General features: G+C 48.4%; 11 protein-coding genes across 11 annotated transcripts; 6 read left to right on the forward strand and 5 right to left on the reverse strand.

The window, feature by feature from the left end:
• Nucleotides 1-158: 158 nt before the first annotated feature.
• trm6 (tRNA 1-methyladenosine methyltransferase subunit GCD10) lies at nt 159-1,875 on the reverse strand (the record flags this gene model as incomplete). The annotated part of the gene is made up of 2 exons (XM_040797203.1): nt 159-1,728; nt 1,790-1,875. The coding sequence occupies 2 exons, from the start codon at nt 1,873-1,875 to the stop codon at nt 159-161; spliced, it is 1,656 nt and encodes a 551-aa protein (XP_040650014.1).
• A 671-nt stretch (nt 1,876-2,546) lies between these two features.
• Nucleotides 2,547-5,240, forward strand: PGRI_094910 (MINDY family deubiquitinase; the record flags this gene model as incomplete). Its single annotated transcript, XM_040797204.1, has 3 exons — nt 2,547-3,117; nt 3,182-4,110; nt 4,164-5,240. The coding sequence occupies 3 exons, from the start codon at nt 2,547-2,549 to the stop codon at nt 5,238-5,240; spliced, it is 2,577 nt and encodes an 858-aa protein (XP_040650015.1).
• Nucleotides 5,241-5,839: 599 nt separating this feature from the next.
• On the forward strand, nt 5,840-8,114 carry PGRI_094920 (putative extracellular endoglucanase; the record flags this gene model as incomplete). Its single annotated transcript, XM_040797205.1, has 7 exons — nt 5,840-5,915; nt 5,975-6,043; nt 6,102-6,554; nt 6,602-6,952; nt 7,016-7,037; nt 7,088-7,892; nt 7,953-8,114. 7 exons carry the CDS (start codon nt 5,840-5,842, stop codon nt 8,112-8,114), a joined length of 1,938 nt encoding a protein of 645 aa, XP_040650016.1.
• A 215-nt stretch (nt 8,115-8,329) lies between these two features.
• Nucleotides 8,330-11,164, reverse strand: PGRI_094930 (uncharacterized protein; the record flags this gene model as incomplete). The annotated part of the gene is made up of 5 exons (XM_040797206.1): nt 8,330-9,048; nt 9,104-9,502; nt 9,557-10,462; nt 11,002-11,086; nt 11,150-11,164. 5 exons carry the CDS (start codon nt 11,162-11,164, stop codon nt 8,330-8,332), a joined length of 2,124 nt encoding a protein of 707 aa, XP_040650017.1.
• A 1,486-nt stretch (nt 11,165-12,650) lies between these two features.
• PGRI_094940 (PaaI family thioesterase) lies at nt 12,651-13,115 on the reverse strand (the record flags this gene model as incomplete). Its single annotated transcript, XM_040797207.1, has 1 exon — nt 12,651-13,115. One exon carries the CDS (start codon nt 13,113-13,115, stop codon nt 12,651-12,653), a length of 465 nt encoding a protein of 154 aa, XP_040650018.1.
• A 404-nt stretch (nt 13,116-13,519) lies between these two features.
• Nucleotides 13,520-14,575, forward strand: PGRI_094950 (uncharacterized protein; the record flags this gene model as incomplete). Its single annotated transcript, XM_040797208.1, has 2 exons — nt 13,520-14,066; nt 14,136-14,575. The coding sequence occupies 2 exons, from the start codon at nt 13,520-13,522 to the stop codon at nt 14,573-14,575; spliced, it is 987 nt and encodes a 328-aa protein (XP_040650019.1).
• Nucleotides 14,576-14,801: 226 nt separating this feature from the next.
• On the forward strand, nt 14,802-16,025 carry rad14 (DNA repair protein RAD14; the record flags this gene model as incomplete). Its single annotated transcript, XM_040797209.1, has 2 exons — nt 14,802-14,903; nt 14,961-16,025. The coding sequence occupies 2 exons, from the start codon at nt 14,802-14,804 to the stop codon at nt 16,023-16,025; spliced, it is 1,167 nt and encodes a 388-aa protein (XP_040650020.1).
• Nucleotides 16,026-16,751: 726 nt separating this feature from the next.
• PGRI_094970 (cell differentiation and development protein Fsr1) lies at nt 16,752-19,345 on the forward strand (the record flags this gene model as incomplete). The annotated part of the gene is made up of 4 exons (XM_040797210.1): nt 16,752-16,827; nt 16,883-17,161; nt 17,226-19,034; nt 19,086-19,345. 4 exons carry the CDS (start codon nt 16,752-16,754, stop codon nt 19,343-19,345), a joined length of 2,424 nt encoding a protein of 807 aa, XP_040650021.1.
• A 557-nt stretch (nt 19,346-19,902) lies between these two features.
• Nucleotides 19,903-20,673, reverse strand: PGRI_094980 (uncharacterized protein; the record flags this gene model as incomplete). Its single annotated transcript, XM_040797211.1, has 2 exons — nt 19,903-20,484; nt 20,563-20,673. 2 exons carry the CDS (start codon nt 20,671-20,673, stop codon nt 19,903-19,905), a joined length of 693 nt encoding a protein of 230 aa, XP_040650022.1.
• A 294-nt stretch (nt 20,674-20,967) lies between these two features.
• On the forward strand, nt 20,968-23,199 carry PGRI_094990 (rRNA (cytosine-C5-)-methyltransferase NOP2; the record flags this gene model as incomplete). Its single annotated transcript, XM_040797212.1, has 1 exon — nt 20,968-23,199. One exon carries the CDS (start codon nt 20,968-20,970, stop codon nt 23,197-23,199), a length of 2,232 nt encoding a protein of 743 aa, XP_040650023.1.
• A 400-nt stretch (nt 23,200-23,599) lies between these two features.
• PGRI_095000 (putative MATH and UCH domain protein) lies at nt 23,600-27,392 on the reverse strand (the record flags this gene model as incomplete). Its single annotated transcript, XM_040797213.1, has 4 exons — nt 23,600-24,176; nt 24,239-24,953; nt 25,011-27,089; nt 27,149-27,392. The coding sequence occupies 4 exons, from the start codon at nt 27,390-27,392 to the stop codon at nt 23,600-23,602; spliced, it is 3,615 nt and encodes a 1,204-aa protein (XP_040650024.1).
• Between the last annotated feature and the right edge of the window lie 486 nt (nt 27,393-27,878).

Genomic DNA, 27,878 nt, shown 5'->3' on the forward strand with positions numbered 1-27,878 from the left:
GACCCCAGACTAACCATAACTCGATATCCAGTATGACCAAACACGGGGTAGCAGGTAAAGTAAGTGGAATCACATGAAAAACAAGAAGTCGTTGTACTTGTACATTGAAATGCTATTTGATCTATTTTGAGGGCGTTTAGGGCGTTCATTCGTGAAACCTAGGTCATTTCCACATCTCGATCACTGACCGGGGTAGATGTTGTTTCCACTTTCCGTCTCTTGCGAACGTTGCCAGCAGCCTGGATATTCTGTGTGGTGGGGAACACGCGAACACCGTGGAAGAGATATCCCTCTGCGCCACCACGTCCAGTCATGAGGGGATGGGTGCGGCCAGGCAGAACTTGCCAAGGGCGCACACGCGACGTTTGCAAGGTAGGTGGAAGGAGAATTGTCGGATCGACCACAAATTCTTCATGAAGTGAGGACAAATCAACGGCCTCCCCATCGGAACTCTGCAACTCCAATTCTCGCTTTTTGTTGATAAATGCGGTCCTCCGAGCAGTGGAGTACATGTCTGCCAATTCCACCAGAGACTCGACTGTCGGAGAATACACGACAACAGGGGCTGACCCTGCAAGGAGCGGGACCATTGTCTTTAGAACGCTTGCTGGCTCTAGTAATGTGGACACGATCAGACCGTCAAAGTTACCTGCCCGAGCCTCATCCACAACTGCCTTAACTCGCCCCCATCGATTGCGCTTGTGGTAATACGCAGTGCGCTTGCTTTGTTTAAGCTCCGCCAATTCCTCTGCGGGTATGATAGGTGGTTCGTTGGCGTAGAGCGGATCGGAATTGGGGTCAGCCAACTGCATCCAGGAAATTGATTTGAGATGGGTGTGAAGGGGATGGGATTCATCGGGATTGTTGGTGTCATAACCAAAGAATTTCAGGAGTGACAGGTTTGGTTGTGCGTATGGGTGGATAACGGTGATGGTATTGGTAGTAGCGGACATTGGCTGAGGACGTATGCGCCGGGGCCTTGAGGGGCCATTAGGAGGTTGAGATTCTGCGGCATCGTGGGCTGGAGCATCTTGCTCTTCTGTTGGGTCTTCCTCGGCATCGTGGGGATACAAAATTCCCATGCGCTCAGCCATTGCAGCGACAACAAGTCCGCCAGTCTCATCAACGATGGCATAACGTCCATGCGGCTTCATCCCCTCGCCCACCTCAATGTTTCCGCTGTGATGTACATTACCCCAGCACCCGATGAGACCGATGTGTTCGTCTCGTAGCTCCATCGACTTTTGCGCATCTCGTTCTTCGATCAAATAATTGGCCAAAAGGCCAACGTCCAGTGGGAGGACAGTAAATCGCTTCAGATACTTCTTGCGCTTGCGCAGTGTGTATTTGGCAAGAGAAAATGCGGTCTTCTGGTCTATTGCGCTGTGCGACTCCAAGAGCTTTGCGACAATGTCTTTTCCTGCGCCACCGGCCTCTCTCTTCAATTCTTCAATTTCCTCCAAAGTCAATTTCTGGGAAGAGTTCTCGTCATTGATCTGACGATTCGTTCGCATCGGTATTCCATTTTCACCAGTCTCCACGTCGTCACCCTCCCCATCCCCCTCCCCGTCCGCAAGGAGTGTCTCCGCATGCAACTCGGTTGCTGATACGACACGTAGTTGGTTGCCAGCCTCATCAGCTGCGTCCAGTATTTCAAAGGTGAAGTAGAATGGTCGTCCAATAATTTGATTGGCGGTAAAGCTGCCAAATCTACCCAAATTGACGACTCTGATCCAATGTTAGTTCTTGTGATGGAATCTTTTCCCCGCATAGAGCAGAGCGTACTTACGTATCGGGGATGATCTGGATCAGTCTTAACTGATCCGACTGTAGCCGGATACCTACGAACTGGCCCGGGCGAATGTAGGAATGCATGATGACAATGGAAACAGCTATGCCTCGAGCTCTTCCACAAAATTGTTCTGGGAACTTTTATGGCTGATAGGAATGATGGCCAATCAGAGGACGAGGATACTCACAGCCGGATGTATAGATAGTCCGGGAAATTTATGCATTACATTACTGGCCTCATTTCGTCATAGTTTTCAGAATACCATACCGTACATAGTATGTAATATCATCACCCTCCTCTCCTTACCCATATCACTCTTGCATGTGAATAATACGGTAAATACGAATACTGGCGTTCGAGCTTCCCCCAGGTTAGCAGCACTGAGTGGATCTGCGGAATCCGGGTGCCTTGCGAGAGACACTCTTTAAGATCATCCACCTTCGTCATTGCTTTTAATGCTTTCTCTTCATTTGGGGCTATTTCCGAGCAGCTAAAGGCTAAGCTGTTACCCTGTTGCCCATTATTACCTATCCGGGGCAGCTCAGCCCCTGCAGCCCCAGCGCAAGGCGTTTTCCTTATACCTAATGGCTTATTGTTATTATTTTGAGCCTACGTTCTGAATCCCTCAAATCGAAAATACAAATCTCTGTGTTTTTGATGTTAAATGCTTTATTAGCCTTTCCATCTCTAGAACTATACGCGAACTCAAACCTTCACTCTCCCTCCGTCTCCCAAGAAGGTTACGGACGTCTTCATGGGCCTGCGAAAACAGCCCCCGCCGCGTCTGGAGAACATTAGCAAGTCAAATCCTCGATCGGACGCACGCTCACCTAAATTACCCAACTCTGCATCCTCCCACCGCACTCGTTTGAACCGATTTCCTTCTGAGGACTCTATCTACTCCCCCGATCTCAACACTTCACCTGCATTTGACCTGATGCCACTTGAGGAGGCACAACGGTCGCCGATGGGGTCTCCAACCAACCAGCCGCCGAACCCATGGCCAAATAATAACGGAACGCCGGATGATAGCCGCTCCGGTCAGTGCAATCAGTATGAGAGCGCATACCGGGAACCTGAAATTATCAACGGGCACTGGGCTTCACCTACGTTGATAACAGGGCAACAACAAGGAGCGGCCGAGAATGTCTGGCGGGCAACGTCCGACGCTGGTCAGGCTACGACTGGGGAGTTACCAGTACAGCTACAGTCAAACAACCCGTTCTTGAAGCCAAGGCCGGCAGATCGTACTCAAGAACTTTTAGATTCTAATGAATGGGGCCGTGATTCACATGGAACTTTAAATAGTGATTCCTTGAGCCTAAGTATGACATTACCTGCTTCTGAAAGCTCTCTCAAAAAATGATATTTCTTACTAACAACTTACAGCCGAGGGGTATATTCCGATGACTGCACGGCTCTCTCTTTTAGATGAGCCCAACCAAGAATCCCCTTGGGCTGATACCCCTCGTGCTCATCCTAATTCTGAACAACGCGCCGTGCTAGGCGGCCAGCAACTCGATGATAACTCACCGTGGGGGTCTCAACAGTCCATCAAGGTCTCAGCCCCGCCGGAGATATACCTGCAAGGAATGCAATCTAATCCATATGCCCCGGCTGTTTCCATGCAACCTTCTGACCCGTCTGATGCCGATAACCATTCCCGCGCACATGTTAAACCTTCATACAGTTCAGGGAGACTGGGATCGGATGCTGAAATCAATACTTCATCTGTTGCTCTCTCTAGTGGGACCCCCGCTACATCCCGTGAATCGAGTGATTTGGGTGTGCTGGGTGCCACTGGCAATTCGGAGGTCAAAAAAGGATCTCATGTTGCGTCTTCGTTGTACTCAGAACCAGCCGTGAACGGAGCAAGATCTTTGTCGGATAAACAAAAACTCCCATCTTCCATAGTGCAACAGCCACAACCCCAAACAACCCCCATACTATCTGCCGCAGATGCTGCAAAGCAAAAGGAGCAGAGATCAGAAACTTATACTATTCGACACGTCCGATGGACCGATCAAAGTGGTCAGCTGGTGGAGTCTCCGGTTTTGGTCCAAAATCAAAACGGGCCCTGTCCACTGCTGGCCCTTATAAATGCATTGGTGCTGCGAGCGAAACCCAACACTCACCCGCCGATTGTGAGAGCTTTGTCCACCCGCGAGCAAATTTCTCTGGGCCTGCTAATCGAGGCGATGTTTGAAGAACTGACAATCTGCCTGGGTCCTGATGAGGAATTTCCGGACATCGAGGCGCTCGCTCAATTCCTGACAATGCTGCACACGGGAATGAATGTCAACCCACGCTTGATAATGGTGAGTACATGTGATGTTTATGTCAAGGGGCACCTATACTAACCTATTCTTAGGACTCTACTGAAGGATTTGGCACTTTCCTCGAAACTAGTGATCTTCGACTGTATAGCACGTTTGGTGTACCATTGATTCATGCCTGGTTAGCCCCTTGGTCTAGTTCTACCCATGCTGCAATGTCACGCACTGCTCAGTATTACGAGGACATTCAAATGCTGCCTTTTCGCAGACAAGAGTTTGAGGACCGAGTGGCTCGAGGCGATACTCTTCAAGCCGAGGAAGAGAATACCATGGCGGATATCCAAACCATCCAACGATTTGTGGAAATTGAGAATCCGACGCAATTAAGTCCGTTTGGCTTAACGCAACTCTCGACTAAACTTGCTCCTGGATCTTTCTCCATTCTTTTCCGCAATGACCACTTCTCGACTCTATATAAACACCCGCAATCCCATCAACTCTACACCTTAGTTACCGATGCCGGCTATGCGGGTCATGCCGAGGTAGTTTGGGAATCTCTTGTCGATGTGACAGGCTTCAACACAGAATATTACTCTGGCGACTTTCGCCCCGTGGGCGCTGGCCCTTCGACCCCCTCTGTTCCTGGCCCCGCGTCCCGAGCACCAAATGAGCGCACTCAGTCTCCAAATGCGAATGAAGTATCGAAATCTCCCGAGCCAACTCAAGAACAGAGTGATGCAGACTATGCGTATGCGCTCTCGCTACAGTTCCAAGAAGAAGAGCAACGCGAAAATGCCAGGACCGAGCAGGCTCGCGATCGTCGCACGTCTGCCCCGAGTAATCCATTCAATCGACCATCTCCTTCACCTCGCTTGAGCAATGTACCTGCTCGATCTTCAAGCATTGCAGTGGGTTCTCAACCTAGACCTCCACAACATGGGCCCGACCCCGAGGACCCAAATGCACCACCCCCTCCCTATGAACAAGCTACTGGTGGGCCACGCTATTCACCACCTGACAGAAGGTCATACGGTGGTACTCCAAGTAATCGCCCAGTAAATCAGTACCCTGGAAACCGGAATTCGCGCAATCGAAATCAGTATTCTCACCGACCCCGCCCTGTTGGTGCAGGGATAATGGAGACAGAAAAGAAAGACTGCATAGTGATGTGAATGCCTGAAATGACGAAAGGCCTTTCCGATACGAATGAATATGATGTGATGCACCTATACTGAGTACTATAGAGAAACAATATGTGTATTCCATAAGTACCTAGTTTCTTCCTCATTCTCCACGGGTTATGAAAACCAACACGGACGTACTCCGCGCTTTCTACAGGAGCGGGGCTAATAAACAGATACATACTAGTATAGAAAAATGTCTAACTATTTTCGGGGATATGCCGAATGAATCCTAGTTTGTCCTAAAAGGGAAATTAAAGGTCTCACCTTGTATCAGGGAAGGCTTTTCATTGGAGGAGTTACTTTCCTTTTAATCTTCTAAAGTTCTTCAGAAGAAAGATAAAAAATATACAATTCATAACAATCTATTGCCGAGCTATGCCGACCATAAGCACTACTCATCTTTAGGTCAAGGGTGGCGTTTTGGTATCTAAATATTGATGAAGAAAACAACGCAGATGAACGACTAAGCGGCATAGTATAAATTATAACTTGAATACTATAAATATCCTTGATATTCCCGTACTAGTCCTGTCCATCCAGCTTTATAACGGAATCAGGATCTGTAGATTCCGATAGTAGACCTTACGATGCAGATTCTCCTTTCCGGTGCCGTCCTAGCCCTCGTTGGAATAGCCCAGGCTCAGGTTCCAGGCTACGGACAATGTAGGGATCAATTTCCCTCTGGTTTAAGACTTGCCCTTGAACTAACTGGTGATATTTAGGCGGAGGCAGTGGATATACAGGAAGCACCACTTGCACGTCGGGCTTCGTCTGTACCTCGCAGAATGACTGTATGTGGAACAGCAGTTATCTTAGAACATAATTGATTTCATGCTAACTTCTCCCCAGGGTACTCTCAATGCCTTCCAGGAACACCAACTAGCAGTGTCACTACAGCAGTGACCACCTCCAAGGCCACCACTACCACGTTGACAACAACGACTAAGTCAACAACGCAGGAAGCTACTACTACCTCGAAGGGTGCTGTTTGTACTGGAACATTTAGTGCAATCTCAGCTTCCGACTTTGTGTCCAAACTTCATCCCGGTTGGAACCTGGGAAACACTCTTGATGCTGTGCCCGATGAGGGATCTTGGAATAACCCACCGGTTGTGGCGTCGACCTTTAATACCGTGAAGACTGCCGGATTCAAGAGTGTCCGACTTCCAGTCACATATGCTGACCATTTTACCGGAAGCTCACCAGATTGGACTGTTGATCCAGCATGGTTGCAGCGAGTCTCTGATGTGGTTGATATGATTGTCGCCCGTGGACTCTACGCCATCGTTGATGTGCATCATGGTATGATATATGCCCTTGTAATAATGAAATTTACTGACAAGAAACAGATTCATGGGTTTGGGCTGATGTTAGCAAGGCTGGAGCCAACATCACTATGATCGAAGAGAAATTCTACAAACTGTGGTATCAAATCGGAACCAAGTTGGCCTGCAAATCCAATCTTGTTGCTTTTGAACCTATCAATGAGCCCCCGTGCAATACTGCGGCCGATGGTGCTGAGATCAACAAATTGAACAAGATCTTCCTCCAGGCTATCAACGATGCTGGCGGGTTCAACTCGCAAAGAGTTGTTACTCTAGTCGGAGGTGGTCAGGATAGCATCAAGACTTCAGACTGGTTTGTTGCACCTTCTGGATTTTCGAATCCATATGCTATTCAGTTCCACTACTATAGCCCTTGTGAGTCATTAATGAGTTTATCCATGGATATTGTTGGGTTGAACTGACCCGGGTTGCTTTTAGACGACTTTATTTTCAGCGCTTGGTAAGAGTAATAGACCCTGCATGTTGACGCTATTTACTAACTCCAAACAGGGGAAAGACTATTTGGGGCTCTGACAGTGACAAAACTACTGTAAAGACCGACTTCCAGAACCTGCGCAACGCCTTCCCCGACGTACCTCTACTTTTGGGTGAATATGATGCTTCACCCACCAATACCGAGCCCGCTGCTCGATGGAAGTACGTTGACTTCTTGATCAAGACTGCTTCCAGTCTCGATATCTCCTGCGTGCTGTGGGATAACGGATTGGACCACTTGGATCGAACCACCGGAGTCTGGCGTGACACCAACTCGCTCTCGATCATCACAAAATCAACCGAGTCTACTGCAAATAGTTTGCCAGATAGTACTGAGGACGGTTCTACAACCACGCAGTCATCGTCAGCGTATATTTTCCATCAGTACGGAACAGCTGTGACCGCACAGACTCTTCCATTTATCTTCAACGGCAACACCCTCTCGTCAATCAGTGACTCTACTGGCGCGAAATTGGCATCAGGGACAGACTATTCTGTCTCAGGTGCAAATATAATCTTCACAGCTTCGTACTTATCCAAGCATCTTTCGTCCACCGCAGTACCAGGTGTTGTTGCCACTCTAACTCTGAAGTTCTCGGGAGGAGACTCGTCCCCTGTTATCCAAATTGTTCAATGGAAGACCCCGACTCTAGCATCCACATCAGCAGGGGCCTCGTCTGTCTCTGGCTCTGACCTATCAATTCCAATCACCTGGGGTGGACTGCCAACTATCGCTGCAGTAAAGGCTTTGACCAAGAGTGGAACATACCTGGTCGATGACTGGACGGTATATCTGGGTCCTCTCCAGCAAGCAAGAGCTGTAAGCTGAGCCCCATTTCTCTTTGTGTGCCATTTGTCAAATCCTAATATATCGATTTAGACTTACTCCAACCACTATAACTGGGACGCCTCCCATGTGATACTCACTTCATCTGTTATTAACTCTGTCATCTCCGCTGGCCAATCGACGGTGTTCACCTTTGAGTTTTTCCCGCGGGATAATGGTGCTGTGAATGCGGTCAATTTCACTTTGACTGTCTGATGAAATTTTATATCAATGATGGTGGTTTTAGTGAGGACATGGGTTGACTATATAAATATGTGAACGTTTTTTAATGGGGAATTAACAACCTCGGTATCAAATATCATATTGCCCATCAAATAGCATATGTACAAAAAAATAAAAAAAAATCAAGAAAGAAAGAAAAAACCAACCCATCGCTTTCATCAAGTCATTAAATTCCATGATAGCCAAGATCAATATAGGGTCTTCAATTCTCGTAAAGGAAGATGGGGATCATATTTATCCCATACGATCTTGTTCTTCTCATTCAAGTGCGCACCCTCATCCGTGATGCTGATTATTGAATCAGTCTCCAGAACCTCATGGTTGCTAAATCCCCATTTGTCTCGTGGAATCCACAAAGTCGGTGGCGGTGATGCTACACATGGCTCGAAATATGCTGTACGCATCTCTTCTGGGGTGTACGAAACCTCCTCGAGATTCCGGCGAACCTTTTGACGCAATGCCGCATAATCTTTGTATACGTTCGGATGGAACCATCTCCAGAAGGCCATTGCGCGTGGGCGACGCTCTTCGTTGATCGCTGCCACTTCATCTTCTTTTTCTTGGAGCATTTCCTCTTCGGCATCAAGGGATCGTGGTAAGAATGTATTCAATGGGCTGAGTGCTTCGTTGAGCGACATGTGGGCCAGGATGTTACCGACCAGGAACAGGGCCATGATGATGACTGGCCCGATAGCGCCCTTGATGGCGCAAAGTCCTATCAAACATATCTCGGCCAGGTAGAGACCCGTTAACAAATGTTGCAGGGCTCGTGGGTAGACTAACCCCTTTGTATCGACGCTGATGTCATATACGAAGAGGAAGTTGTAACGGTAGGCTTGGTATACAAGATAAAGTCCGAGGAAGGCAAATCCCAGAATCAGAGGTGCGATGCATGAATAGGTCAATGCTAAAGAATCGAGTCAGTTGATCCTCGTTAGAGCACCGAGTAGGGCATCTCTTACCAATCACAGCCATGTTGGTGAAAATGGGAAAGACATTGCCCCAGCTAAGACTGGCAAGTTCGGCCCATCCTTGAAACAGACGGCGAGGGGAATATGCAAAGAATGTTGTCACGAATTTGAACACCAAGGCGCTGACAATTTGAACCAGGGCCAAGGAACTCATGCTCAGTCCCTGCAGCATGAAGTAAGAAATGTAGAAATTCGTAGCCTTGGGTAAGTTCTGCGCCAGCAGATCTTTGACCGAGAGAGGATCTTTGATGATTTGTGCAGTAGCAGCCGAGGCAGCCGATGTCAATGTCGTGACCAAGAAGACCTGTACCACTTGAAAGACGAAGTGAGCGCTTTGTGTGAATAGCTCAACTCGTGCGGTTGATGGAACTCCAGCATGTCTAGCACATACTACGTAAAAGTCAGCATGGGTTCGAAAAACAAAGCGACCTTGGGGGAGCATACTGCGACATATGATCGGCACTAGCGACATCAACGCGGCTAGCGCTGCAGCAGGCAGAAGACCCTCAATCGCTCCTTTAATGAAATCGGGCAAGTGAAGAATGAAATTGAGGAAGGGAATGAGCGTGCAGATGTATGTGATGTTCGAGATTGCACCAACTATTGCCGCGGGGAATGACCAAAAGATGACCATCGCTGCCAGGAAACCCTGAACTGCGAATCTCCTAACAATCCTTTGCCACCAGCTAAGGTTGAGTGCCGACCATACAACCTCGTGAGGTGCAACTCCAATGAAGCGAGGGGTCATATGAAACGGCTGGTGATGCGATAGGGTTTGTAGGGCGACTTGTGCATCAGTTTGGCTATTGAATTCGACAAAGATTGCACTGAGCATTTTTGCTTGACCATTTTGGTGTTTGAATTGTAGATTTGATACTTGTTCGGTTTTCTTTGCGAGCTCAGCCCGATACCAGTGGATAGAGTCGACTCTTTCACCAAAGAGCTTCAGTCGATGCATGGGACGTTCAACCTTGTGGGACCATGCCGGGTTGCTTGACTCGCAGTCCAGACACGTATCGATATTCACTTCACCTTTTTTGATTGCTTGGATGTGGATCTTATTTGCTCGTCGAATGAGTTTGGTCTCTGCGGTTTCCAACTTCTCGGCTAATCGATCTCGTTCATTAACCATCTTTTCCAATTTTGAGCATTCGGAGGTAATCCAGGTTCGGCGAATTGATTCTCCAAATACTTGTCGTAGTTTATTCTCATTCTTGTATGCATCCGGAACTGACATGAAGAGGACTGTACGGGATGACATTCGAGATGCATAGGCCGGTGAGTTGAGGTAGGCCTGGCGGAGGTTTGCATAGTACAGGCTTTCTCTGACCACGACATAAAACACAAACGCTGTAGTTGTCAGTGGGCTATTTCTATTTCTTTTTCTCTTCTCTTTTTTCTTTTTTCTTTCTTTCTTTTTTTTTTTTTGGGGCAAGTGGATACTGAGGACTCACTGAAGTAAATACATGCCACTATAACATTGGCATAGTATCTGGTAGGATTCTTGACATTACTGAAACTGAGGATGTCGAGCTCAGTATTGCCGTTACCTCCAGTGGCATGAATAGGTAGCAGAATGGGCCATGTAATCACACAGCCCGTCAGACATGTTGCAGCCAGGACGCGCAAAAATCGCAGAAAAAGATAACCATCTAGCGATGAGTGATGGAGTACATGATTATCTTCGATTTTGAAAAATGTCCCAAGCCAGTTCACCCAGCCAGACGGCAATTCGGGAGTCCGTTGATGTTCATGTATATCGGGCAAATATGATCTTGGAGCATACCATCTGCGTTGAGTTCGCCGAAATATCAGAAATAAACTGAACCAAAACAAAGCGTATGCAAGTGCAGGCAATAAAGTCATCATCAAGGCCGAACCTGACGAACCCCCTCCGCCGGTGAGACTGCTAGCGATATCACCAGAGGTGGTCGACGCGTCGCCTCGCGACGATCCAATGTTCGAGTCATTACTCTAGAACACATTAGCAAGGAGTTTTTTTTTCTTTTTTTCTATGGAATAGGAGGGTGATTATACCGTTATACTCTCCATTGTATCTTGAAAAAAAAAACAAAGAGATATACCAAAGAAATGACAGGGAAGAGGGGACTATGAATAAACTAGAAAAGCAAAGAAAAAGGTGCCTTCACATCCCCCGTTTTCGACCTGTCACCCACAATTGGGAATAGATAATTTGGTGAATGCAAAAGCTGATAGGCTCGATGAATAGGATTTTAATTATGTCGATCCGATAGTTTGTGGGTCTACCCTTGGCGATATGTAGAGTACAAAGTACGGGGGAGTACGAAGTACAACATCTGGGATATTTAGAGAAGTAAATGTAAATGTTGAAGAAGAATAGAAAATATAGAAAAGGGAAAAAAAAAAAAGAAAAAGAAAAAAAAAAAGAAAGAGAGAGAGAGAGATCAGAATACTAAAATTCCCCGATTTACGGGTTCCAAAGAAAAATTCCAATTTGGTCGATCCTCGCTAGTTCAAAGCCCCTGAGAGAACTTTTGACTTCAAGTTCATCTCTACTTTGTCATATTAATCTTATATATAATGATTGTAGTACATCTATACAGATATCTATACAGAGTACATCTAAAAACTTTTTAGGCTTTTACCCTTAATAGGTTTCAAGGCTGAACGCAAGGGGGGAGGGGAGGGGTTTACCGGTGAAAACTTGGGGTTACAGCACAGGAATGTTAAGTCTGACCTATGAAGTATCAAGATATAGAGAAACCGGTATACAGAGTACTCCTATTTCTGTATAAATTGCGTAGGAATCTATGATCTATCAGGTTTCTACAACATATATTAAATGGTATAGAGTATACCTATAAGATGACCACCTTGAAAGAGTAGTTGTACAACGTTTATACTGCAGACTGTAGGGAGTACGACATATAAACGTGCAGCCTTGGCATCTCTGTGTAATCCATAAGGTTTCATTGTTTCAAGTTTTTCTCATTCTCCTTACTTGACTTTTGAAAAGTATATGTTGTACACTCTTTGATCTATTAAGAACTAGACGGGAATATCAACCGCAATGACAGGTGAAGCGTGTACGTCAGATATCCCGCTACAACGAAGTTTGGAATTCTCAGATGGATCTCTGTTTTTTTTTTTTTATGTGCCGTATCGATGGCAGTGGTACAATGGTGCAGTAAGCGTCATCAGCATCGCCGGCTTGAGGTACATTGGATAGGATACGCCACCATGAAGGCTACCATCATTCAGTTGACACTCAGTACACAAAATGTATGATATCCAGATATGTGGATGATCAACCGGAAATAGACATGGAAACGCGTCATGTGTAGGTTCCGATAGGGAAAAATGACCGACGCCTAGGGTGTGGCCAATGCTACACTTTTCCCGGTGACGAGGCGCACTATATCACTGAGAAGTCAAAATCATCGTCATCCTCCACCGGGAGAACATGATTGGAAATAAAAAGGAAGTATTGAACAGAAGCGCTGAAGAATCGGAACAATGCCCATGTCTATATACGGAGTACAAACGAAATGACGCTTCAGCTCTTAGGTTCACGATTTTCCTTAGAGACAGGCAGGAACTTAGTGTGTGAACCCTTTGAAACCAACGGACCGACTTCATTGTCCACAACTCGGGAGATTTTGACGGTTGTGAAGGCCATTGACTTCCCCACCCGATCAGCAACGGCAGAGATATCTAAAGTATCTCCAATCGTGGCAGTTGACAGATACGAAACGTGGATATCAATGCTTGCGCCTGTTCTCTCATATCCATGTGTAGCTATCGACATGCCCCCCGCCCAATCAATGATCGTTGCAGAGACAGCTCCATGAATAGTGCCCCGGGAATTCACATGCTCCGCTGTGAGCTTAAGTCGGGCTTGCATTTGGCCACGGGTTGCACTAATAATATCGACATCAGAGAGAAGAAGGCGATAGATGGGGCTTTCATTCTTGGTTCGTTCCCAAACCCCGCGGACATGCTCCAATTCAGGGACATTCATAGTGGGTGATCACAGGGAAGGAAATTGGGAGATTGAGGATATGGTCAAAACAAGATGCAGGGGAAAGGGACTTTGGGGATTTTGAAGTCCAAGAGGGGCCGAGACCGGAGTGTGCCGCCTTTACAACGGAGTCGATCCGAGAGGGACTAGGAGACATACAATATAGTTGGGGAACATATTTGGATATCTGTGTCAACTGAAGAACTACAACATGACCTCACAAAAGATTCAATTCTAGCCAAGATAAATCACAGAATTCATTATTGAGGATATGGTAGATATAAGAAAACCAATCGATCAATATGAATCTCAATAGTCCAAGTCCAAATGTAGGCGGTGAATCTGGTGATGGTTGCAGAAAAAGGGGAAGAGATACCATCAACAATTCTTTGTCATTTCGCAAAATGGAGAACTCGGCAAGGACGTTCAATTCGTTTGAGGCCAAGCAGCCATTCCCACCACTGCTAACTGAAGACCCTGTATCCCCGGACGAACCGCAAGAGAGTTATGAAGACGAGAGTATCACCTCCCCCGACTATGAGATTGAGGTGGAGGACGATGCGGATTTCCAGTCGCACTACTCGTTAGAGCATCAATCATTCTCCGATACAGACTCCGATGATTCTTCTAATATTGACCGAAATCATCCATTTCGCCAATCCTCCGGCTCTCTCCATGGTCCCAATGCATTTGCGCCTCCATTCTACAATCGTCCACCTACCCCTCTACCGCCGTCTCCCTCCCTCACTTCTCTTCTTCGGCCGCCCTTCTCCACTACTACATCACGTCCAACTACTCCAGACAGTTCAGATGTAGAGACTCCCAATGATACCGAGGCGGCAGTCGCCAAGTCAGCTCGTCGCGCAACCACCGTTCCGCGCGCCAGTCCTAAGGTTCCTACCTATGAATACTATGGATTCGTGTTATACCTAGCTTCATCATTGGCTTTTCGTAAGTCTCTTGGAAGATTGCTGATGCATTCTCTCGTACTCTCCCGCATACTGACCGAACCAACTCAAGTGTTTTATCTCCTATGGTCTTATCTCCCATCGCCATTCCTCCATCAGCTAGGCATTTACTATTATCCCAACCGTTGGTGGTCGCTGGCGATCCCCGCGTGGTTGGTGATGTTACTTATCTACATTTATGCCGCGCTCGCCACGTATAATACAGGCTACCTTACTCTACCCATGCACAGCATCGAGAACATTGTCGATGAGGTCGCAAATGTATCAGTGATTGATGGAAAGGCGCGGAGACGTCCCGGTGGTGCTACCAAGATGAAACCCGGTGCCACCTCCTATCAGATCATGGGCCCCCAAAATCGCAAGGTCAATTGGCGAGAAATTTGGAGTGAAGGAACCGACGCCGTTATGGACGTGCCGGTAGGAGGTGTATGTGAGGTTTTGTATGGCCAGGATCGAGAGGAAGACTTCGATTATGCAGCTGCAGACTCATAGCTTCTCGGTTTGATTTCCTTGTCAATTCAGGCTGATCACTTCATATTTATTGATTTGAGTGTTGCTGTTTACTTGATGGGATCGGCCAATGACGTCGCGTTATGAATATGAATATCACGTGATTGGTCTGGTCGCCTTCCGCCTTCCGCCTTGCTGATCATCTCACTCAAGTTGTCGACAACGAAAACAACCATTACTGTTGAGAGCCCTTGAGGATAATTTCGAAATGGCAACAGAACGGTCCTCAACCCCACCTTCGCAGCCCAAGATCTCAGGGGCAGGGCAACTTCCCCGCGCTCCTCTCACTCCCGAACAACAACGGAAGATGGTACGTTCCCCCAGGTTTGCGACATGGTCAGCCAAAACTAACCAGTCTTGCTGATAGGAAATCAATCGCATGAAAGCTAAAGCTCTTCGGGAGAAGCGTGAAGCCGAAATATCCCAAGCTGCTCCAAATACCTCTCAGCCCGCTCCAGGCACCAAGCGCTCATTCACCTCGATGGCGGTATCCAGTCAGCCTGCTAATATGCGCGATGCCTCTTCCTCAAATCGTCCCCTGGACTCGATCAAGCCAGCCCGCAACTTCACACGCTATGTCGACTATGATTTTAGCAAGATGACCGATACGAAGGGTGGATTTTTGACTCAGGAGGACGACCCATTCAATAAACAACTACACGTGCCGGATGATCAAGAAGTTCAAAAGCCAGCACATATGACGCAGAAGGAGTGGGAACGCCATCAGATAGTCCAATCACTAAAACGAAATCGGGAGGGACCCTTTGAACCAGGTCTAAGTGTTCTAGATGATAAAAGCAAGCAGAAAACATGCCGTGAATGTGGCAGTCTCGAAATAGATTGGAAATGGGAGGAAGAACTGAAGTGTTGCATCTGTCATGCTTGCAAGGAGAAGCACCCAGAGAAATACAGTTTGTTAACCAAAACGGAAGCCAAAGAAGACTATCTCTTGACAGATCGTGTGTACCTACTTGTCGCCTTTGAAAAGAGAGATGTGCTAACCAGCCTGGGAATAGCTGAACTCCGAGACGAAGAGCTCCTTCCACGTCTCGAGCGTCCGAATCCACACAAGTCTACATGGAACAGCATGATGTTGTATTTACGATATCAAGTCGAAGAATATGCGTTTTCTGAAAAGAAATGGGGCTCAACAGAGGCGCTGGATGCCGAGTTTGAGCGGCGAGAAAATGATAAGAAACGGCGGCGAGAGGCCAAATTTAAAACGAAGCTGCAGGAGCTGAAGAAACGCACACGTGTGGAGGCCTACCGACGAAATCGACAAGGTGCTTCGGGCGGAGAATTTGGCGACGATCTCGGTTCTGGGCGGAAGCATGTTCATCAATGGGGGCGATCCATTGAGAATCCAGAAACTGGAATTGGTGTCAAGACGTGTATAGAATGTGGAATGGAAGTGGAAGAGCTCGAGTTCTAGATGTACCAAGTGTATGATTGAGATTTGACACTTCCAGGGTTGAACCTATTCACTTATATAACATTATCTCCAATATTGATAGAATCAATAGAATAACGGAATAAATATTTGTGAAACTTTTGTTGAGCTGTTCAAGTATATATATAATGTTAGATATACATCTAGAGCTAAATGGATATTGTTGTATTTTCACTGACAAAAGCTGTCTAACTCGACACATACATATGTATATTCTAAATCAAGTGTTCATACACGTCAAACAATTATAATATTTTGATTTACGACGTATCTATGCTGTAACTCTTGAAGTTATACACTCAACTACCTGGAGGTAACGGCCAATCTTCTCCATCTAGGAAGGCGGTCAGAAGCCCCCAGGGCCAAGCCATCTTTACCATAACAAAAAGGTCATTGAAGGCACTTTCTCATAACTTTCCTATCATTGTCCGACCTTGCTCCTTTCCTTTGGATCTTCCTCCTTAGGACCCCTCATACACAGGCTGACTTGGCGTGGGACGTGGTTCCTTGCCATCGCCATTAGGGGACTTGGTTCGCTTACTGCGGATACGATTTACCGGGGTCAGGAGAAACTGAAGCTCGCACCCTACACCTCACTTGATTTATTTCCGGCCTGATTTCACTCTTGATACCTTTCACAGTGCCCCTGACCCCTCCGAGCCTCGACCCGTCCTGTGTTTGTTCATGTCCTGGCAATCTCCATCAGCCATGGCTGGGATCGGAGGAATGCCCGGCGGCATGGATGGTTCGAATGGCCCACAGGGGACGGAATACACATTACAGGGTGAGCATCCATCCACTTGATCTCTTGAATGCCATTGACTGATCTCTGTCTACAGGTGTAATGCGCTTCCTACAAACAGAATGGCACCGACATGAGCGCGACCGCAATGCATGGGAGATTGAACGGGCAGAGATGAAGTCTCGCATTGGTCGATTAGAAGGTGATCTACGTACAAGTAAGCGCCTGCATGAGTCTCTCGGGAAGCATGTTCGGATGATGGAGACCGCTCTGAAGAGAGAGAGGGAGAAGGTCAAGAAGCTTTCGAACAACGAAAAGCCCCAAGACTCCGAGGACCCCAAAGATGCTGCGCGTGAAAGTGTAAACTTCCTGAAAGGTATGTGGCTCGAAACCGTATGCTAGCACGCAACGTGAGAATACTAACTGGGTTATTTCAACAGCGCATCGTCCCAAGCCGAGTACCGACCATGAGAAAGACGAAGATCCCGACAACGAAAACCAGCATGGAGGTCTGATTGAAGACATGGACAAAGTCCGAGGATACCTGTCCAAAGCCTCCCACGAGATTGCGTACCATGTTATACCCGCCTCCCACCCGGCACCTGACATAAACGACTCCGACATGTCAGGCCAGATCTATGGTAATTCGCAGCTGTCGCAACAGAACCTAGAGGAGGCTTATCTTCAGCAGCAACGTCAGAAAACGAATCATATTATGGCGCGTGAAATGGCCTTACAGAATCACCAACCGATGTCCAATCACTACTCCGACAATGCCATGGCTCGTGCTCAAAACCAGTATCTTCCCCGGGATGCCATCGATCGACGGTCAATGGACCTGCAGCAAGCCCCCGTCGCACCAGTCCAAAGTCGAAACCAATCAAATGAACAGGGCACAGTGGACGATCGGCCAAACCAGGCATACGAGGGCCAAGGCCCTCGGGTGGTCGTTAAGGAGGATGTGAATCTGCCAAAATTGACCGAGGGAAGAACAGAGGATGTGGATGGGTGGAACTTTGACGAGCCGCCGGAGCAGGAACTCGTGGCCACCGATTCCATCCCGCCTCATCGCCCGGATACCGATGCTTTCCCAAATGCCAATTTTATGCCCTCCGAGTTGACCAAGAGCGGGCCCCTGTCCAATCACGGCAAGAGTTTGATATCAACACAAAAGAGCGATGGTACAATTGACACCCGGGAAGCCGTCACGACCTCCGGAAAGCACGAAGATTTCTGGCTTCAGCTTTCGCTGCGTGGCCATTTAGATGTGATCCGATCTGTCATTTTCACCGGTGGTGGTAGCCCAACATATCCCGAGATCTGCACTTGCAGCGACGACGGAACGATCAAGCGATGGATCATCCCGCCTACTTCTGGTAACTCTGGAGCTGGTTCTGGCCAGATCCCGGACATCACGAGCTCCTTTACTCACCGCGGACACGAAGGCGCTGTGATTTCTCTCGCCGCCTGCTCACCGTCTCAAAATATCTCTAGTAGCGGCCGTAGCTTGGGTGATGGATGGGTGTTTTCAGGTGGCCAAGATGCTAGCGTGCGTGTGTGGGAACGTGGGCGGGTTGACCCCAAGGCCACTTTGCAAGGAGGTCATACAGATGCAGTCTGGGGACTCTGTGTTCTTCCCGGGAACGTGGGATCTGTCTTTGGTGACTCAAGCAGCCGCTATGGTGGATCTGATCGAATCCTTCTGGCTTCCGGCGCAGCAGATGGCTACGTCCTCATTTGGGCTATCAGCGACGTTTCTCAACCATCCTCACCCCCGGTTGTAAAAACCCGTCAGCGGGCGAACTCAAAGTCAATGTCTTCCGGTTCCAACATCCAAACCGTTCCTCAACCCAATGTCGCTACAGGTACAACTCTTCAGTATACCATTGTTCATCGCATCCCCCGCATCAATTCTCCTTCCCCAACATGCATTAGCCCCTTGTCACTTGCAGGCGTCAACTTTGTCGTCTCCTACTCGGATGCCTCTATTATTGTGTACGACACGCGGACCGGCGAAGAAATTGCGGGTATGGCCAGTCTCGAGACATATGATGGCACGCCAGCTACTGGGGTGAACTCGGTCGTCGCTACCACTATCGGATTTGATGGAACAATTAATCTTGATCCCAACCGCGCGATAGCCGAAGAGGAAGCAATGGTCCACGGAGCTACTGGGTCAAGCAGCGTAGAGGGTGTGATCATCAGTGGTTACGAGGACCGATACATCCGCTTCTTTGATGCGAATAGTGGTAAGTGGCAAAAGGATCTTGCAATCCCTCATAACACGCTAACATTTACAGGTCAATGTACATACACAATGCTCGCTCACCCTGCTGCAATAGCCTCCTTGTCATTATCTCCAGACGGGCGTCAGCTCGTTTCGGCCGGCCATGATGCAAGCTTGCGAGTCTGGGACCTTGAGAAGCGCAGCTGTACCCAGGAGCTGACAAGCCACCGGATGATGCGTGATGAAGGAGTTTGTGCCGTGGCATGGAGCCCTGATGGTAAATGGGTTATTGGCGGTGGTGGAGACGGTGTGGCTAAAGCCTTTTCCCGATGATTAAACGACGGAATGAAAACCCCGTGTATGATTCTTCTTGCGTTATACCTGTGTGTGTGTATCTTTTCGCGTTTGTCCGTTTTCTGTATGATCCAATGAACTGGACGATTGGCCGGACTAGTTCGAACATTTGCAACGGTGTTCACCGACAGTCGATTATGCTCTACGCTTTGTATTGTTTTTTTGTTTTTTCTCTCTTTTTCTTTCCACATGTGTACTTTTTTTACTTCGCTGATAACATGTTCGACAAAGATTCCCTGGCGTGCGTGGATGCTTTTTCTTTCAACTGTTTCGGTGCATGCTCGACTTTCTATGGGAACTAGAACATATGTTCGAATACTGTTCCATTTGCTCTTGTGATAGGGTCTTGGATGTCAACCTGATAGGTTTTCGAATGATCTCTATATTTGTCGTATTGTTTGTTCTGATAGCTTGTGTATATCATTCATTGAGGCAAACTTGGCCTTCGATCATTGACTCGAGATGTGAAAGATTTGAAATTAGAACAAATACAGGTATCATTCAATATTGACATTATTTCGCTGTGTAGATAGAATCTACTTGGTTGAACTCCATGCCTCCTTAAACACCAATCTCAACCTTTTTGCTTCTTCCTCGTCCTTCAATCGCTGCTCGAGATAGCCTTGCAGGTCATCCCAGAAAGCATCTGTATGCAAAACCTCCTCACCACTCGGACCTATAGCAGCCTTCGGTGGTGATTCATCCCGCTTCTCTGTAATCTCAGGTTGGGCCACAGCAGACTCAACCACCTGGGCGCCACCGATGATCATCACCCCAACCTCGACCTCTTTGCCTCCCGCCAAAATTGCGGGCTCATCTGCCAATACCTCGGCCAATGTCTTCATGGTTCCAGTCACTGGCTTGCGCTTGTATAAAATCTTGATCTTGTCTAGCGGAACTTGACCTCCCTGCGAATCGGTGACGCGCATTCGCACAGCATCCCGGATGTCCTGGACCGAGGTGGTCGAGAGAGCGGCATTGGAAATCAAAAATTCCAGAGTAGGATTGCGGGCAGATTTGACGCGGACAGTGATTGATTTGGATGAGCCTGGTGCCTGTGCTGACCTCACCTTTTTGGGCATCGGAGGATGCGGGGCTGAAAGGCGGGGGAGGGTGTACTATTATCGTTTTGAAAACACATTAGAAGGATATTCAACGGTAAATAAAGCCAGGAAAATGTTGGAATTAGGACTCACGGGAACTCGTAGGCCAATTTGCTCTGGGTCAAAGACATGATCAGCGCGAAGCTTGATAGGTCGCGAGTCCAGCATGGACAGGAATGATTTGGTAAAGGTTAGCTCCGACATGATGAGCTGTTTTAATTGAATGGTAGAGATTTGTAAAGTAAAAGAAAGAGAGTAAGCAAATCTAAAGGTGGTTGGAGTACGGAGAGTAGTGGATATCTGGATAGCTATGGCTGGCACTTGATGGACAATAGACACCTGAATTATGAGGCACCAATGTAAATAAGTACACCGCCTTTTATTCTTTTGTACTGCTGACAGTCACCGCCCGAAGAAAAAAAAAAGATGGAAAGAAATTACAAGCTCCCCAGAAAGCAAACACCATTAACGTCCCCATACACACCACTTTTTCACAAAATGGGTGTTGGTCGCCGTATGAAGAAGCAGGGCCCTCCGGCCCCGCTCGATGAATCAAAAATCACAATGCTCAAGAAACGCAAGGCTGGCGGGGCTGAGGCACCTCCGAAACCTGCACCGGCAAAGCGTCGCAGATCTGATGCCGATGAGGTTGTCTCAAAGAAGGAAGCCCCCAAGAAGAAGAAGGTCAACGGTGCTGCTCCCAAGGCCGATTCTAAGGAACCGAAGAAGCAGCCTGCAGTCACAAAGAAGGCGGTCCCAGTGCCTATGTCTGATGATGATGAGGATATGGAGGATGATGATGAGTTTGGTGACCTCGATGGGGTCAGTGAAGGCTCAATGGATAGTGACGATCAGATTGAAGGACTGTCGGACCTAGAGGATGATAACTCTGTTGTCGATTCTGACGACGAGGGCCATGCCCGTGGAGCCATGTTCTCTGATGACGAGGATTCCGATGCCGAAGAGAGATTGACCGCCGCAAACATCGAGGGTCTGTCGCGGAAGTTGGACGCTGAACAACAAGAGGAAGAGGAAGCTGCTGAGCAGGAAATGCAGGAAGCCGCCATGCAGACTAATATCGCTGCGCCCGACGTGTTCACCGACCAAGCCCAGCAAGGACTGGCCCCCGATCTGCAGCTGCTTCGCCAGCGCATCACAGATACTATTCGAATCCTGGGTGACCTGAAGACCCTCGGCCTGCCCGGTAAATCGCGTACCGACTATATTGATCTCCTTCTCGACGATATCTGCACATACTACGGTTACACTCGATTCCTGGCCGAGAAGTTGTTCAACCTGTTCACTCCTAGGGAGGCATTTGCCTTCTTCGAAGCTAACGAGACTCCTCGCCCTGTCGTTATCCGTACCAACACTCTGCGAACCAATCGCCGATCCCTCGCCCAGGCCCTCATCAACCGTGGTGTTGTCCTCGAGCCCGTTGGCAAATGGTCCAAGGTTGGCCTACAAGTCTTCGAGTCTCCGGTTCCTCTGGGTGCCACCCCCGAGTACCTGGCCGGTCACTATATTCTCCAAGCTGCCTCTTCTTTCCTTCCTGTCATGGCTCTCGCTCCTCAGCCGAATGAGCGTGTCCTCGATATGGCCTCTGCCCCCGGTGGTAAGACGACATACATGTCAGCCCTGATGCGCAACACCGGCTGTGTTGTCGCAAACGATGCTAGCAAGCCTCGTGCCAAGGGTTTGATTGGTAACATCCACCGCCTCGGCTGCAAGAACACCATTGTGACGAACATGGATGCCCGCACTGCTTTCCCCAAGGCCATGGGTGGTTTCGATCGCGTTTTGCTCGATGCTCCCTGCACCGGTACTGGTGTTATCTCCAAGGATCCTAGTGTCAAGACATCCAAGAACGAACGTGATTTCCTGGCCATTCCCCACATGCAGCGCCAGCTTCTTTTGGCAGCAATTGATTCCGTTGACCACTCCTCCAAGACCGGTGGATACATTGTCTACTCTACCTGCAGTGTGACAGTCGAAGAGAACGAGGCCGTTGTGCAGTATGTTCTTCGCAAGCGCCCCAATGTCAAGATCGTGGACACCGGTCTCGGTGGCTTTGGTAGCCCTGGATTCCTCAGCTACATGGGCAAGACTTTCGATCCCAAGATGGCGCTCACCCGCCGTTACTTCCCTCACCGCGAAAACGTTGACGGTTTCTATGTCTGCAAACTTAAGAAGACTGCCGTGACCCCCCAGACCAAGTCGGACGACACTGAACCCCGTTCCAAGGGCCCCAAGAAGGCTCGTAGTGTTTCCTCGGCTGCCTCCACAGACGACGAGTCCATTGACAGAACCCCAATTGTTGACGAGAACGGACACGCCGCTGATTTCGAGGGTGGTGCTTTCAGCTCATTCGAGGATCCCGAGGACGCCGAGCGTATTGCTCGCGCTGAGCGCAACCGTATCCGTCGCAAGGGTCTCAACCCTAAGGGTGTGCTGAACAAGCCGAAGAGGACCAAGGCAGAGGTGTCAGAGAAGACAAGCGAAACGGCTACACTAAGCCAGGAAGAAGAGGCCAAGGCCGATGCCCCAAAGAAGTCTACCAACGAGCCAAAGGGCGAAAAGAAGACCGTGGTTAAGGAAGATAAGAAGCCCGCCACCAAGGCTAAGGAAGAGACGAAGTTGGTGACTACGGAAAAGGAAGAGAAGAAGACCGCAGCCAAGGGCAAGGTCGAGAAGAAGGATAAGAAGTCGGCCAAGAAGGCCAGCAAATGATCAATTTGGATCATCCCTTGTGTATAATTCTTCGTTTTTCTTTGGGCAAGTCAAAAGCATCATGTATTAGGTCCGGGACCCGGCGCATTGGATATACCTTTTGTTCAATCAAGATCAAACTGTGTTTCAAAAAATATAAAAAAATAAAAAAGCAACTTGATGATCAAAGACGTCTAAGAATATCATGTATAGGTCAAGTATAGAGGCCGTATAAGGACTGTTGATCAATCTATATCCACCAGGGTGGTATGCGTATATATAACCAAAAATGACGAGTACATAAAACCCCAATCGCACCACTCCCCATATCCCAAATCACCGCTAAATGAATGTAAGTGCTCAAAAAGTTGAAAATCAAGGGAAAATCCCGTCTATAGTCCAAGAGATACCAGATGTTAGTCTATGCACGATAAATTTTGATCACCTTCTTGACCTCTTTGCGGCACATCGGACACAGGCTCACGAGGTTCGCACAAGTCACACAGGAACAAAGGTGACCACACTCGGCGAAAACTGCATCCATTTCCTCGGTGTAGCAGATTTGGCATAGATCTAACTCTGCATCGGCCACCTCCCAGTAGCTGATACCCTTGCCATGGCGTTTACCATCCTTGAAGCCGCCGACATACTTGTTGCCTGTCGTCTTCTCAACGTAAGTACCTTGTCCATGGCATACATCCTCGACCCAATCACCGTCGTATGAGTCGCCAGTGGGGTAATTTAGCTTGCCTTGGCCGTGACGTCGGCCAAAGATAAAGTCGCCTTCGTAGATCATGCCTGTGCTCGAGATGTGTTTCCCTCTACCATGGCGATAGCCCTTGAGGAAGGAACCACTGTAGTAGTCTTGTGTGAAGGTGGCCTCGATGGTCTTAATGCCGGTGAAACCTTGGATTGGATGGCCGCGAGAATCGGCCCATAGGTACTGAACCAGACGGTCGGGACTAGTGAAACATCCGGATGAAGCAAGTTGAGTACGCCTGGGTGTATGTGTTAGAATCAAAGAGCTAACCTTGAAATCCATATACCTTTGTGTACTTACTTGTCCTTGGTCAACTTATCCCCGACGATGAAACTCGCTCCGTGCGGAGCGACAACATCGTCGAAGGTATCAGCAGGCGACACCGTGGTAACGGCAGCACCATCGACTCGTTTCCACATGAGGAAGTCTTGGCGAAGAGGCCGCTTTAAATGGCGTCGGATGCACGTTTTGACGTTGGCGTCAAGCTTGGAAAAGAATGACCCCACGGTACGAAGCACTTGACTGTCCGCATCGAACATTTGAATAAAATAGTATGTATGGCCAACAGGTAACTTGACCTCAGATTGGGTTTGTGCTTGAGGTGCAACTTCTGGTGCAGAAGACTCAGTTTCGGAAGGCGATACGGGAGAAGAGCTTGTGGCTTCTGTTGATGGGGTTGCCGTAATAGCCGCCGTGGCTTGTTGATCATGGGCGGCGACAGCAGCTAGCACCACGTCCTGTTCTTGCCTTTCAGCAGCAAAAGTAACATTCTCTGGAGCCAATGTGGCCAATGGAGGCAGTGATCCGTCATCGACGATAGAGTTCGTGATATCTGAAGTAACAGGTCCCTCATAGGAAGCATTTCCTGATGAGCTAGCCACGGCATCTCCTTCGGTCACAGATGCCACATTTTCAGAAGCTTCGTGTATCGACTCCTCGACGACAAGTTCATCCGGCTTATCCTCCGAGGTGGTAACCGCAGGAGGGTCTGGAATGGCGAAGAATCGAGCATCCTCTGCTGGGGATTAGCGGCTGATGATGGTTAGAAACAAAGATCAATGAAATTACGTACCCTCCGAGATGGTTTCCATCCAGAACCGTATGGTGTTCAATGAAGGATCTAGCGGAACATTTAGATCTGTAGTGCGATCAAACGCCAGCGATGATCCAGATTGAGCAAACGAGTTACCAATCTGCCAGAAACGAATCCGCTCGGGACCAACGGGCTCAGAGCCTGAGGACTTCCATATAGCAATTCTTTTGCGGAGTTCTACCAAACGTGATGAGCGGGGCAGTGTCATGTACATGACACTGCTTGCCGCTCTGGCCTGCGCCATGAGATCGTAGGAGTCAAACAGGCTCGGCAGCTGGTCATACTGGGGAAGCGAATAAACCTCAACTTGGACATCATCCGTAGGCTTGCCACCCGTGTGATACACGCCTGTTTCATGGTATTGCTTCAGGCTCTCAGGAACTTCCCAAGGTCCTTGCGGACCAGGCAAAAGCTCTGATACCATATCGCCACGGATATACATTACCACGACAGGTACATCATGGCCCTTCTTATGATCCACAGTTTGGGAAGGATCAAGACCAAGGTGTGGGCCCATGGCTGTTTTCTGGGTCAAGCACTCCACGCGGTTGTCACTGCCATCGTCAAAAGCTAGCCATGTGGTACCCGGACCCGCTGGGCGAAGGATGCTAAAGAACTTGCCCGAGGTGCGGCGGCCACGATGAACAATATAGCCATAAAGCACATACTTGCTACCCTGGCCATCAACCACCCACGGAGCCAGATCTACCTCCTCGTCTAGCTCCACCTTGTCATACCGCAGCTGCCAGCGATTGGCCTTGTCCAGAGTATGGCGACCAAACTCAACATGAAGCAGCGATGGAAGTGACCAACGACCGGGCTTAGCACTCAAGTATCCACTAATGGCTTCGGAAGTAGACTTGGCTTGACCAACTGGCACGTAGAGACGCGAATTGAACTCAGTCGGCAGCATGTTCACTGTGGCTTCGCCACCAGAGGACAGATTATATACAACCGGACTGTCAAAAAGATGAGCGAACTGCTTGCCGGCCTCCGTTCCTTTCAGCTCTAGTTCCAAGTTGCGACGCAGGCGTTCCCAAAATTCGGACACATCGCTCGAAAACTCGTGTAGATTGCGCAAAGTGGTAGTTACGGCGTCGGTATCGACATAGCTTGGGGACAGCGTCCGGCGGCGTAGCTGCCACATAAGCCTTTGAAGAGCGTCACATAGAGGCTTCGGCCTAGCATCGGAATTGGTGAGATGTTCAAGCACGTCAATACTCTGAATAATCTTGCAAAATGGAGCAATGTGCAGCCACGATGCAAGCCCAGCTACCTCTGGGCTATGATTGATGATCGAGTCACCCAGAGGTCGATAACCGGTCAAGGCCATGCTGTCCCAAGTTGGCTCAGAATCACTTGGGTGCCACCAGAGGGACTTGGTGGGGTCGTTTACTACACGAATGTATGCGTCAAACGAGAGCGTGTCGTTGTTTAAGAGGGCACGATGTTGACCCCGCCGGCGTGAATGGATTTGGTCCCAAGGGCCGTGGAAATATGTCCACCCCCAGTCCAGGTTGTGAGTGTTGAATTGATGACAGGAAGACTGCATCCACCCAGTGCGTGGCTCTTGCGGGTTGTATACAATGACACCGACCTGTGCCGGCACACGCCAAGAATCCGAGGTTCCATGATCAGATTGGGGGTTATTCCTGGTCGCAGGATATTGAGACTTGTAGTTCTCAAACCATGCTACCGCGTCATCTGCGGCAGTAGTCTTTATCTGAATATCCGGGATGCTATCATCCAGTGAGGCATCGGCTGCGCCTCGACGGACTGTAAATTCCGTCTCAGGTAGTTTGCCCTCTGGAACAGGCATTGTGGTAGAGCATTCGAGGTAGACGCTCAATGCATTGACATTGTTCCCCCGGGGGTAGAACTTGATGCGCCACCAATATCCTCCAACAAATGCTGGCGGGGAGCGAATGATTTTATCACGATTGGGGTTCTCGGGGGTGCCCCGAACACCTTTGAATGTCCACGTAAGACGGGCCTTTTCGGTGGGAATGTATTCAGGATCTCCCAAATCCCGGAAGAAGTTATTTTCCCAATACTTGTCTATCATGAGGTCAGTAAACATTGGATGTTCTCTGAGTGCTTGTAAGGTTGACACCTACGATCACTGGCACTGTAATCAGAATCACCGCTGTCGATCTCTTTCATCTCGTCCTCATCTGGGATGGTCGTGTCCTCCTCGTATTCTGCCCAATATGCATGTTCCAGCTCTTCAAAGGGCAGGATTGGTACAGGCTGAGGAGTTGAACGTGATGATTCGGGGGATTGGTTCTCGGTCTCTGTATTCGGTCTCACCGTATCCTCCACTTCAGTCTCTGGGACTGTTGAATTAGGTAAGGGGTCCATGGTAATTCCAAGTGAAAGCCCCCAATAGCCCCAATATGTTTAATATATAAAGCACCGGTTCCCAACCTTGGAAGGATCGCTGTATAAAGATTGATAAGGGCTTATCGGATAAGAAAGTTGCGGCCCCAGATGTGGAGGGACTCGACCTAAGGGGTCCGGGAGATTGAGAAGATAAAAAGAATGAATAGAATGTAGATACCTACTAAGGTAGGTAAGGGAAGAAGAAGAAGGGAAGAAGAGAAGAAGGTAGAGAAAAAAGAAAAAGAAAAAGAAAAACACAAAAAAAGGAAAAAAAAAAGAAAAAAGATAAGAAAAAGGGCGAATCCGGGGGGGAAAAGTGAGTGGGTCGGTATACCTAGGTAGACTAGACTGAACTGTATGGAAATTATATGGAGTGTACGGAGTGTATATGGACATATCTCGGTAGGGCTGGTACCCTTATATCAGCTGATATCTAATATTTGACCTATACAATTGTTATACAAA

The sequence above is a fragment of the Penicillium griseofulvum genome, assembly GCF_001561935.1.
Source record: "Penicillium griseofulvum strain PG3 chromosome Unknown contig_15, whole genome shotgun sequence".
Taxonomy (NCBI): domain Eukaryota; kingdom Fungi; phylum Ascomycota; class Eurotiomycetes; order Eurotiales; family Aspergillaceae; genus Penicillium; species Penicillium griseofulvum.